The following is a 13,649-nucleotide window of genomic DNA, read 5'->3' on the forward strand; positions in this document are numbered from 1 at the left end:
AGTCTTTCTGAATAAGGAAAGAGATACTTGTCTGTCTGCATGGACAAGAATACAAAAAATCAGCCTGGTGTGGTGGCTCACGCCTATAATCCCAGCACATTAGGAGGCTGACGCAGGCAGATTGCTTGAGCCCAGGAGCTCGAAACCAGCCTGGGCAACATGACGAAACCCTGCCTCTACTAAAAATAGAAAAATTAACTAGGTGTGGTGAGGTGTGCCCTTAGTCTCAACTACTTGGGAGGCTGAGATGGGAGGATCGATACCTGCGAGGCTGTGGCTGCAGTGAGCCAAGATCATGCCACTGTACTACAGCCTAGGCAGCAGCAGAGATCCTGTCTCAAAAAAAAAAAAAAAGAAGAAAAATAAGAAAATAGTTCAAATTATTCCTTATATAAACTTTAAATCCTGTTTTTAGCAACCATGCATTCCTGCCCTACCTGACAGGTATTAAGTGCCCCTTAGTCACAGTTTTAACTTGGTTTTCTGAGGTTTCCTTTACCCCAATGCAGGCCTTCAGAAAAGTGAAAGTGGAAACCCATATCTCTTACTACTCAATTGTATGTTTCACATCTTCCAAAATTTTGTTGGCATCTATGATCCACTGTAGTCTTCTCTCCCATTCTCATCTTTGTGACTTATGCTTTTTATAATATTTTACTATGAATGGGTCCATTCACCATATTTAATCAAGTTTACTGCCTCCCTTTGGAAACACTACTACTTTAACTTCTAGGATACCAGTCACTCCTACTTTTATGTGCTTGTTCATTCCTTCCTTCTTAGGCTTTTATTGCCTTTCCCTTTCTCTGATTATAATCTAAATATGTGCATTAGTCTTTAAGATTTCTGTCAACAACAACAACAATATTTTTTAATGGCTTTAACTACCTTGAGTAATTTCTAAATGTTGATGTCAAGTCTAGCATTCTTTGGCCCCAGGACCCTATTGTCCATTGTCCAACTACTTTCCAAACATCTTCACCCAGAAATACCACTGGGACTTAAATCTCACCATGTCTAAAACTGAAATTATCTTCTCTTCCTTTCTCCTAAATATGTTTGGAATCTCTCCTCACTAAGCCTCCATTCCTATCTCTCTTAAGGTATATTGCAACTATTCATTATGTCTACCTTGCCCAACTTACTATGAATTCCTTGAGGGAATATACTCATTCTTTCAAATATTTACTACGCACCAGGCACTCACTGTGGATTACCAAGATAAATGAGAGAAATATAGGAATTTAGGGTCTGGTGAAAGTAGAGAAGTTTTTTTTTTTAATAATTTAATTCCCAACACACTTCTGACACAAAATAGTTGTTTGCAAATGCCTGTTACATGAACATAGCAGATAATAAAATAGTATAAACACAAATAGCTTTGAAAGCTATTCTAGTCTTTCTCTAGTATGTTGAAGATCTACATACTGACATGTTTAAAAATTATAAACACATATCAGAAGATTGTAATTTATTGCTCCAAACTCTCTCACCCTTAGAAAAAAATCTGAAGTTCCTACCATGGCCTACAAGGTCCCTTGTGATCTACCCCAGGGGTCAGTCAACTATATCCCCACAGGGCCAAATCCAACCTGCTGCCTGTTTAGCAAATAAAGTTTTATGGGAACACAGCCAGGTCCATTCATTTGCATATCGTCCATGGCTAATTTCCCTTACAATGGCAGAACTGAGTAGCTGCCAAGAGACCTTACAGCCTGCAAAGCCTAAAATATTTACTATCTGGCCTGGCCTTTTATTTTAAAAAGGTGTTTAAGTTCTTCTAAAACTCCAATCTCAGTATTAGGGTTTCATATGGTTTTTATTTCACACACTTTCTCCAGACACACATACAACTCAGCTTAGTCCCATATCTGTTCAGCCACATTACTACCTTTATTGTTCCCTATCCCCTTACAGTCTTTGTTTTCTTCAGTGGACTCATCACTTCCTAACATATTAATTTTTTGGTTTATTACTTTTTGTCTCCTCAAGAGCATGTAAACTCCATGAAGGCAAAGCCTTCTTTGTCTTACTCACTTCTAATAACCCCAACAGTTAAAATAATGCCTGGTATATACATGTTTAATTAATCTTTGTAGAATGAATCAATTGAGCATCTATGTTTAAAGGGATCAAAAGAAAAATTATTTGAGTGTTTCCTCATCCTAAAAAAAGGATTAATAATATATATAAAAAGTTTAAGGAGTACTGGTTTATAAGTACTAAATAATGATTAGCTGCATTTATTTATTTATTTATTTATTTAAGAGATGGCATCTTGTTACATTGACCAGGCTGGAGTACCGTGGCTTTTCACAGCATGATCACTGTGAACTGCAGCCTCTAACTCCCAGGCTCAGGCGATCCTCTGGCCTCAGCCTCCCAGTTGGTTGAGACTATAGGCATGAATCACTGCCCCTGGCTAATTAGCTGCTATTATCACTATTGAAACTATTTAAAGTTATATTTTCAAACCTTGTGAATCACTAGAGGCCTGTAAACAAAGAAAACATATATTTTGGCCAGGTGCAGCAGCTCATGCCTGTAATCCCAGCACTTTGGGAGGCTGAGGTGGGCGGATCACAAGGTCAAGATCGAGACCATCCTGGCCAACACTGTGAAACCCTGTCTCTACTAAAAGTACAAAAATTAGCCAGGCATAGTGGCATGTGCCTGTAGTCCCAGCTACTCGGGAGGCTGAGGCAGGAGAATCGCTTGAACCCAGGAGGTGGAGGTTGCAGTGAGCCGAGATCGCACCATTGCACTCCAGCCTGGTGAACAGAGCAAGACTCCGTCTCAAAAAATAATAATAATAAATAAAAAATCTAGTTTAAAACAGTCTGTAACCACTGAGTCTCCAACTTGGTGTAGAGACCTCAATGCTTTGGGAGTCACAAGTGTAATACATACAATTGAGGTGAGATCAGAGATCTCTGCCTCTCACTTTACCCCTTCAGAGACTCAAGAAAGAACTTTCCTGTCATGATAACTGCAGGTCTTGAAAGACCTATCTAACCTGGTACAACTCAAAGAGAGAGAGAGAGTAGAAGGCTTTCTTTCTTCTTTTTTAAAACTCTTTTTTTTTTTTTTTTTTTGAGATGGAGTCTCGCTCTGTCATCCAAGCTGTAGTACAGTGGCATGATCTCAGCTCACTGCAATCTCTGTCTCCTAGGTTCAAGTGATTCTCCTGCCTCAGCCTCCTGAGTAGCTGGGATTACAGGTGCGCGCCACCATGCCTGGCTAATTTTTGTATTTTTAGTAGACATAGGGTTTCATTTACCATGTTGGTCAGGCTGGTCTAGAACTCTTGACCTCGTTATCTGCCTGCCTCGGCCTCCAAAAGTGCCGGGGTTACAGGCTTGAGCCACTGTGCCCAGCCCTAAAACTCTTTTTTTAAAATTTTTGAGATAAGGTCTCACTCTGTCGCCCAGACTGGAGTGCAGTGGTGCAATTATGGCTCACTGTAGCCTCCCACTCCAGGGCTCAAGCGATCCTCCCACCTCAGCCTCCCGGGCAGGTATGACTACAAGCATGTGCCACCATGCCCAGCTAATTTATTTTTATTTTTGTAGAGACATGGTCTCACTGTGTTGGCCAGACTGGTTTCGAACTCCTGAACTCAAGTGATCCTCCTACCTTGGCCTCTCAAAGTACTAGGATTACAGGCATAAGCCACTGTACATGGCCTTAAAACTCTTTTTGAGCGATACTCTAGAGAGGTGATTATTCATTTTCCACTATTTTTAAACCATATTTATTATAAAAAATGACATACAAGTCTGGGCACGGTGGCTCATGCTTGTAATCCCAGCACTTTGGGAGGCTGAGGCAGGCGGATCACCTGAGGTCAGGAGTTCGAGACCAGCCTGGCCAAAATGGTGAAACCCCCATCTCTACTAAAAATACAAAAGTTACCTGGGTGTGGTGGCATGCACCTATAATCCCAGCTACTCAGGAGGCTGAGACAGGAGAATCGCTTGAAACCGGCAGGCGGAGGTTGCAGTGAGCCAAGATCGTGCCATTGCACTCCAGCCTGGGCAACAGAGCGAGACTCAGTCTCAAGAACAAAACAAAACAAAAATGACATACAAAAAGGAACATAAAACACAAAGGTATAGGCTAATACATTTTCATAAAGCAAGTATCTACATGACTGCAGCCCAAGTCAGGAATAGAACCACCCCACCAACCCCTAAAGCCCTCCACAGGGAGGAAGCCTTTCCCTCCAATAAAAATCCCTTCCTCTCCCATAAAGGTAACTACTATTCTGTTTTTTTTTTTTTTTTTTTGAGACAGAGTCTCACACTGTCTCCCTGGCTGGAGTGCAGTGGCATGATCTTGGCTCACTGCAACCTCCACATCCTGGTTTCAAGCAATTCTCCTGCCTCAGCCTCCCACGTAGCTGGGATTACAGGTGCCCCCCACCCGCCACACATGCCCAGTTAATTTTTTGTATTTTTAGTAGAGATGGGGTTTCACTATGTTGGCCAAGCTGGTATCAAACTCCTGACCTCGTGATCCACCCACCTCGGCCTCCAAAAGTGCTGGGATTACAGGCATGAGCCACTGCGCCTGGCCTATCCTGACTTTCATGGCATTTAATTTCTTATATTTCTTTATAGTCACACTACCCAAATATACATGACCAAGTAATATGATTTTAGTGGTTTTGAACTTTTATAAATGGAATACTATATAGCGTGTCAGGCTTTTTTTCCACCCAATATGCCACAGTGTATTTGTTTATTTAACTACTGAGAGTCTTTTTGGCTGTTTCCAGTTTGGATCTAATGTGAATCACGCTGCTATGAACATTCTTGAATTTGTACCTGATGCACAGGCATCTCTGTAGGGAACCTACCAAGGAGTAGAACTGGGAGTATAATATGTTTGACATGTAAGTACCATCATCTAAGCATTTAGTCAGAAGACTATCAAATCTTGTCAAAGACTAAACAGAGAGAACCAAATTTACTTCTTGGTTGACAGAAATAAATTATGTACTAACCATATTACTATGTGGCATAAAATTAAAAATGAGAAACAATGCAAACAATACACTCAAAAGAAGTTCAAAGGAGGCTGAACATGGTGGCTCATGCCTGTAATCTCAATGCTTTGAAAGGCCAAATTGAGAGGATCACTTGAGCCCAGAAGTTTGAGACAGCTGTGCCAAGATTGGATTGAGTTCTTAAAGCTAAAAAGCCATTTTCCTTACTTGACAGCTACAACTAATTGAAACTAAAGCAGAATATAAACCCAAATAGCACAGACTATCCGATACTGATGTCAGTCTCCTAGGGATCTGAAACAAATTGACTGCAAGACAGGAGGGAGTGAACATGAAAGAACCAGACAATCTGCTGCTGTAACTGCCAACCTGGAAAATATTTCTAAGTCTCAAAATTGGGTTTCATTAAGAAAATGTTATGACTAGGACATCAAAATAACGTGCTTGACACCAAATTTTTTAAATAGCATGCATACTGGTAAGTATGCACAGCTTCTACACCTCTCCAACATGTTTTCTGCCTGCTAACTAATGTACATTTCAGTGTGCCATGCATTACTTAGAGCACTTAGTAAATATGATCTCAATTAATTTTCACAATTCTATGAGATAGATACTGCCATCCCACTTTATAAATGAGGAAATCAAGGTTTAAAGAGGTCAATTTGCCCAGTATTGCCCACAATCATACTGCCAATGAGAGAGTGCATCAGAATTCACATCAAGATCCCTCTGATTGAATTCTAAACATCATAAATAGAAATGAGCTAACGTTACCTAAAAGATCACCAAGGGCAAATATGACGAAGAAACTGAGATTAGAATATCAAGACACAAACTGTTATAATCGGCATTCAAACCAGAAAATCATTTCCCTTCTGAAATAATTAACAAAACAGAAATAGAGACACAGAACCTCACAGGAGAGGTTCTGTGAGGTTCCCAATTTTAATAATACAGACTTTCATAAGGTTACTCATTTCTGCAGCAAAATTTAATCAGTTAAAGTAACTCTTGCTATAGAAGATGTTGTGCCTTTTCATAAAAGCAGTTCCAGAAGCTATTTGTCCTAAAATTTAAGAAGAAGGAGGCCGGGTGCGGTGCCTCACGCCTGTAATCCCAGCCCTTTGGGAGGCCAAGGCGGGTGGATCACCTGAGGTCAGGAGTTTGAGACCAGCCTGGCCAACATGGTGAAACCCCATCTTTACTAAAAATACATTAAAAAAAAAAATTAGCCAGGTGTGGTAATGGGTGCCTGTAATCCCAGCTACTTGGGAGGCTGAGGCAGGAGAATTGCTTGAACCCAGGAGGTGGAGGTTGCAGTCAGCCGAGATCACGCCATTGCATTCCAGCCTGGGCAACGGAGCAAGACTCTGTTTCAAAAAAAAAAAAAAAGAAGGAAAAAGAGAGGGAAAAAAGGATTTAGAATTCAAGGATAGACTGAAAACAAAGTGAACGGGACCAATTTCAAGAATATGGAAACAGATCTTTTTTAAAAAGCAACAGTACACATACCAAAACACCATTGGCATGTACTTGAGATTGTCACCTGGGCAGTTATAATAGGAGAAAATCTGGTAGATATGTTAGAAAGTGGGCTGACTAGGGAAATGATCAGTACAAACAACTCTCCAATACATCTTAGATTGAACAAACCACTCTGAGAATAAAAAAAATAAAATTAGCAGCACCTAGCTGACACTCAGAGTTTTCCTGTTACAGGGACATAACATATTATGAGCAGGGAAACACAATACATGTTTTCAATTATTTGCCATAAACTGCTTTGGCTTAGAGAAATAAAAGTTTACAAAATGAAAATCTAAAAATCTGTTTCAAGTAGAATATGTAATCAGAATACTGAGACTGTTCAGAGAGGCTGACCTCACAGAGTGATGAAAAATAAACATTTAGTCACACAAGCAACATCAATTCAATGCATTACTCCAAACAAGGCAATTTCCATGTGAGAGCAAAGCCCTGAGAGAAAGGAGGGAATGAGAATAGCATATACAGATAGTGACTACAATTTTTCCTAGTTATGGGGGTGGGAGGCAAAGAGAGAGATTTTTCTGAAAATCAGGAAAAAAACGTAAGACATGAAATATTAATTAAACTAATAATAAAAAGTTAAGTCTCATAATAATAATAAACACGGATTAAGAATACATCCTCAGATCTCAGGTGTTAAAAAAAAAAAAGGATACAAAGGCATGAGGTCTACTTTAGGGCACTGATTACTATCGAGAGAGATGCCCTTGGGGAGTGGGCAGTTTGTCTCTACAAAGTAGACCTCAGGAAAATTTCTCTGGCATCTGGCAGTGATGCCTCTCTCCTCATTAGAACAGACAGTAGCAAAAGAAATCAAACGGGCAGGCAGCAGTCCAGAGAAGGCTGTCTCTCACTCTATGCCCACCAAGTGACGACAATTCTCCATGTCCTTTCACCCTTCATCTTTCCACCAAGCATACAAGTTAATCAAGTGACAGAGTTCATGGATATGTATGAAACAGATTTAGAGATACATTATTTCTTAATTTGGAAAGCATCTTTAGCAGAATACAAAAAGTTTCAATGTATCCATTAAGTTTATATGATAAACTTGAAGTAACTAAAATTTGCAGAGAACACTAAATGTGTAGTTTTGCCTAAACCAAGCTCATGTCTGAATCCCTGAAGAGGAAAATATTGCTGAAGCTTTTTTTAGCAAGTTTTACTGAAGTGACTTCCTAATTCTAGATTATATGTGGTAAAGATCTTTTAATAGAGAATATTTACTTTACAGTTCTGAAATTATGCAAAACATATTTAAATATCTGTTCAAAGTCCAATTTCTTTGTCTGCAATTTAAAGTTTTTCTTAGAAAAGAGAAGTTTTTCTTTAAAAAGTCTGTTTTACCATAAAAGGAAAACAAATTGAAATGTGTTTCAATTCACTTATTTTCTACAACGTGTAAATGGAAAGAGCCAACAACCAAATTGTTCTCTTATAGATTCACACACATAAACTGGAAAATCTGTCATCATATTAAAGACAGACATGGAAAACCTTATGGAAATAAATGATTTGCTTTCTAATTTTTAAAACACAAGGTGAATTATACTATAGAAGAACTAATAAATAATGAAGGCTAGGTATTTAACATTTGCTTTTTAAAAGACTGGAAACAAGAAATATGAAGCAGCACTGCACACAAATATTTACTTCATATTCAAAATTATAAATCAGTTCAAGATACCTATCAATGAAAATAATGGCAAAAAACCTTGTGTACACTTGTTAATATGTAATCCAAAATTGTTTTAAAAGTGCTTGAGTATAAATTTACTTAAGATATTTGTTGAATTTGTCTTGCTTATAATATTAAGAATACTTATTAAACACAACAATTTTTACAATGGCAGCATGTCATAAAATGCTAAAATGTCCCTTCTGACAACAACTCAAACCAGAGTCAACCCTCACTTTCCCAACTCTGGTTACTCAAATTTAAGGAAACGAACAGATCTGGAAAGTTTTGAAATACCTCTGGAATCACCAGTAACCAAATTCTTACTACTTGCTACCTGAAACTCAGAAACCAAACAGATTTCAATAGTAGGCCTCTCCTTAGCTACCTGAACTTATAGCCCAAACTTTCTCTGTTTGCACTCAGGGACCCAAAGGATTCAGATGTCTGGGAATACTTATTTTCTTTTGTTTTGTTGTTGTTTTTGTTTTTTGAGACAGGTCTTGCTCTGTAGCCCAAGCTGGAGTGCAATGGTGTGATCACGGTTCACTGCAGCCTCGACCTCATGGGTTTAAGCGATCCTCCTGCTTCAGACTCCTGAGTGGCTGGGACACAGGCATGTTATCACCATGGCTGGCTACTTTTTTGTAGAGATGGGGTCTCACTATGTTGCCCAGGCTGGCTGCAAATTCCTGGGCTCAAGCAATCCTCCCACCTTGGCCTCCGAAGTGCTGAGATTACAGGTATGAGCCACTGCGCCTGGCTTTTTCGCTGTTCTTTGGTCCACCCTTTGTACACAAAAATGGGATTTCATATTTTGATTTTTTTTCTTGTATGTAGGTACTACCTGTTTAGTATTTTCTCATGCTATTACACAGTCCTCATAAACATCATTTTAATAACTTTCTAACATTCCCACTGAAAGGATTTGGTGTAATTTATATAAATTCTGTGCTATCTCTGCATGTTTATTTGGTCCATTTTCCCCCAAAACTATGATGCAACAAAAATCTTCAAACACCTTTTGTATATTTAAAGCAAACTATTCTGTGTTACAAATACAGCTAAGTATTTTATACTATTTTAAGTGAAATGTTCAATAATAAAACAGACATTAAGAAGTAAAAAGCTTTTCTTTTCTTTTTTTTTTTTTTTGAGACAGAGTTTCGCTCTTGTTGCCCAGACTGGAGTGCAATGGCACAATCTCGGCTCACTGCAACATCTACCTCCCAGGTTCAAGTGATTCTCCTGCCTCAGCCTCCCAAGTAGCTGAGACTACAGGCGCCCACCACCACGCCTGGCTACTTTTGTATTTTTAGTAGAGATGGGGTTTCAACATGTTGGTCAGGCTGGTCTTGAACTCCTGACCTCAAGTGATCCACCCGCCTCGGCCTCCCAAAGTGTTGGGATTACAGGTGTGAGCCACCTCACTGGCTTTTTTTTTTTTCCCCAAAGAGACAGAGTCTCAGTATGTTGCCTTAGGCTCGAGTGATTTTCCCACCTCAGCCTCCCGAGTAGCTGGGACTACTGGCAAAAAGTTGTTTTGTTTTAAGTAAGCCAGTAATAACAACAAAATAAAACAAGGATTTTTGCAAATTGTAACTTAGTAAACATTCTTTTGATAATTACCTGCTCTCCTTTCTTAGGGTTTAAAATATAAATCTTAAAAGTTCAAAATAAAAATCTTTCTTCTAAAGATTTGTATTTTATTTTTTAGAGACAGGGATTTGCTCTGTTGCCTAGGTTAGAGTGCAATGGCACAACCATAGCTCACTGGAGCCTTGAGCTCCTGGGCTGAAGGCGCCCTCCCACCTTAGCTTCTTGAGTGGCTAGGGCTACATACATGTGCCATCACTCCCGGATAATTTTTTTGTTGTTGCTGTTGCTGATATAGTCTCCCTGTTGCACAGGCTGGAGTGCAGTGGTGCGATCTTGGCTCGCTGCAACCTCCGTCTCCCAGGTTCAAGTGATTCTCCTGCTTCAGCCTCCTGAGTAGCTGGGATTACAGGCATGCATCACCACGCCCCAGCTAATTTTGTGTATTTTTAGTAGAGATGGGGTTTCGCCATGTTGGTCAGGTTGGTCTCAAACTCCTGACCTCAAGTGATCAGCCCGCCTCAGCCTTCCAAAGTACTGGGTATAGGCATGAGCCACAGCTCCCAGCCTCTCCTGGATAACTTTTTAGAGTTTTTTATAGGAACGGGGTCTCACTATGTTGCCCAAGCTGGTCTTGATCTCCTGGCCTCAAGGGATCCTCCTGCTTAGGCCCATGAAAGAGTGGGATTACAGATGTGAGCCATAGCACCTGGCCTAAAGATTTGCATTTTAGATTAGATATTCTTTTAGTTGGTATCAGTGAACACCAATTATTTTGCCCCAGGTCCCTGTGCCAATTTCCCATAAAAATGAGATTTAGTAATCAGAAGGTAACAAAAAGATGTACTAATCTTTGCTTTATAAATATTGTTTTATTTATTTATTTTTTTACTTTTTAATTTTTTTTTTTTTTTTTTTTGAGACGGAGTCTCACTCTGTCGCCCAGACTGGAGTGCAGTGGTGTGACCTCAGCTCACTGCAACCTCCACCTCCCAGGTTCAAGCAATTCTCCTGCCTCAGCCTCCCAAGTAGCTGGGATTATAGGCACGTGCCACCACCCCTGGCTAATTTTTGTATTATTAGTAGAGATGGGGTTTCACCATGTTGGCCAGGCTCATCTCAAACTCCTGACCTCAGGTGATCCGCCCACCTTGGCCTCCCAAAGTGCGGGGATTACAGGCATGAGCCACCATGCCCAGCCAAATATTGTTTTAAAAAGACAAAGAAATATGTCACATTTATTAAATAAATTGCCTCGAAGTAATACTCAACTTATACTTAATATTATAGTATCAAAACTGCAAAAACAGAAGCTCTGCGAAAACTATTAAATGAAATTCTCAGTTTCCTTGAAGGATCTCTAAGGAGTATAACATTTGATGTGTTGAATTTGTGTCTGTTTTAATCACCAGGTATGACCCTTAGAACCTCCAAGCGCTCCTGAGGCAGTGGGGCAGGGTAGCGGGGGGCACATATGCATGAATATCCACAAAATGAAATTATGAGCATAAAAACTTGGGAAACCACATTTCCAAGAAAGGAGAGCAGAATGAGAAGAATGCCTGAGAAAGTATTTGCTTGATGGGAAAAACCATAGACATTATCAACAAATCTTTACCACACACAATGACCTTTACTTAACAAAACCAACAAAATATCATAACCTTGCAATTGTTACAGATTTAAGCAGCTTTTGTGACTTTCAAGTAAAAAGGAATTAATGATATCTTTGTTCAGAATTCAGCAGAGGTCTAAATCACTTCAAAAGCCAATTTATCATTTTGTTTGTTTGTTTGTCTGTCTTTGGAGACACAGTCTTGCTCTTGTCACCCAGGCTGGAGTGCAGTGGCACGACCTCGGCTCACTGCAACTTCCACCTCCTGGGTTCAAGCAATTCTCCTGCCTCAGCCTCCTAAGAAGCTGGGATTATAGGCGCCTGCCACCACACCCAGCTAATTTTTGTATTTTTAGTAGAGACGGTATTTCACCATGTTGGTCAGGCTGGTCTCAAACTCCTGACCTCAGGTGATCCACCCACTTCGGCCTCCCCAAAGTGCTAGGATTACAGGTGTAAGCCACCGTGCCCAGCCAAGCCAATCTATCTTTAAAATATATATATTTTTTGAGACAGAGTCTTGCTCTGTTGCCCAGCCCGGAGCGCAATGGTGCAATCTCGGCTCACTGCAACATCTGCCTACCAGGTTCAAGCGATTCTCCCACCTCAGCCTCCCACGTAGCTGCGATTATAGGCATGCGCCACCATGCCTGGCCTCTTTAAAATATTCTTAAAGATAGCCTTTTACAAATTCCCATGGATAGGCAGTTGAGGTCAGACTGTAGGACAATCTACTGCTACTACCTCTCTAAAAAGCTCCTGCTACTCTGAGGGCCATCTTCAGAATGGAGTGCCCAAACTAAATAATTATTTTTCTGGCTTCATTTACTCTAAGAAATTTATTTAAGAACCTCAAATTTAACAAGCTTGAAAGCTTCCCTCTTTTTTATAGTGGCTAATATGAAATGCTCAGCTCCATCTGTGAAGGCAAATGCAATAGAAATATTTTTCTCAAAAGATAAATAGTTATGAAAAGGTTTGCTGCTGTCTGAAGATGGCCCTTTAAGCACTTCTGCTATAACAAACACATTGAGATCCTCATTTTACCTCTCACTTTTCAGTTTTAGCCTCTGACTTCATTAAAATCAATGTGAAAAATACTCTGTACTCACTCTGGCATTCTATGAATTGATGAATAAAAGTGCAGTCCCCGCCACTCTTTGAAAGCAAGTGCTCTAATAAAGAAAGAAACACCTTTAAGGATATAGTTTGTTGCTGTCTTTGAAAACCAACAGCAAAGGTAGAAAAACTGAAATGTATTAACATGGGTACTAAGTAAGACTAATAAAGGCTTAATATATTTTGATACTAAAGCAGACATATTCTGGAGTTAAAGACTGAAAATTATTAATTTGTACACTGAATGGTTAGCTTTTAAAGGTGTAGTTTTTATCCAAAGAGCTCAAGAAAATCACATAAATATATTGCTTTAAAATGTTTCTTCCACTTTAATGGTTTTTCTACCTTTTGTCCACCAGAGCTCAACAAATACCCTTAAATAATTTAATTTTGTCATTATTAAATTAATTTTCAAGTGATTATTCTACCATACTCCCTCTTCAAAGCTATTCATCTTAGTTAAGAGGCAAAAGGTACTTTAAGAATATCATAAAGTAATACCATAAAAATTTTAAGAAACTGATGTAATAAGTTTTACATATTCATAATCTTCCCTTTTGAGTTACTTAATCTGTACCTCATACAGTATTAAAACATTAAATTGTTTATCTCTGCCCAAATGATCAAAATCAGTGCCTATTCATTTCAAAGCAAGAGCTTGGTAAATGGTTTTGCTCAAGTCAAACAGAATTTATTTTTCATTTAAAGAAATGGATGGAGACAATAAAAATCTAACATAGTGGTTAAATAAAAGTTTCAGTCCTTTTCTTACAATAATCTTTATTGTGATTTAAAGAGTTACTTCTGAATCTGGATAATGTCCTTTAACGTGTATTTATATCTTTCAAAATGAACAAATCAATTTTGGAAGTTGAAATGTTAAAAACATATTCTGACATAATGACTACTTGGAAAGTGTGAAAGCATTAGAATCTGTCAAAGGGGACACATGAGTTGGCACCACTCTCTCTATAAAAACCTCCTTCCCCTCTCCTCCACCTCAAGCCACGTTACTCCTCAATCGTCTCAACTTTGCATGAGAGGCAGACACTACCTGTTTTGATCATGCCTTACCTCTC

General features: G+C 39.2%; 1 protein-coding gene across 32 annotated transcripts in view; it reads right to left on the minus strand.

Moving 5' to 3' along the window:
• The window catches only part of SLMAP (sarcolemma associated protein), a 176,633-nt gene that overhangs the window by 47,636 nt on the left and 115,348 nt on the right, over positions 1 to 13,649 (minus strand). For 24 of the 32 annotated variants that reach the window (XM_032153933.2, XM_032755509.2, XM_032153924.3 and 21 more), the window contains one exon: positions 12,564 to 12,626. The exons of the other annotated variants lie outside the window; for them this stretch is intronic. In XM_032153933.2, the coding sequence (XP_032009824.1) occupies positions 12,564 to 12,626 (63 nt within the window). The remainder of the gene's footprint in view (positions 1 to 12,563; positions 12,627 to 13,649) is intronic. 32 annotated transcript variants of the gene reach the window in all.

This window comes from Hylobates moloch, unplaced genomic scaffold, assembly GCF_009828535.3.
Source record: "Hylobates moloch isolate HMO894 unplaced genomic scaffold, HMol_V3 SCAFFOLD_5, whole genome shotgun sequence".
In the NCBI taxonomy this organism is placed as follows: Eukaryota; Metazoa; Chordata; class Mammalia; order Primates; family Hylobatidae; genus Hylobates; species Hylobates moloch.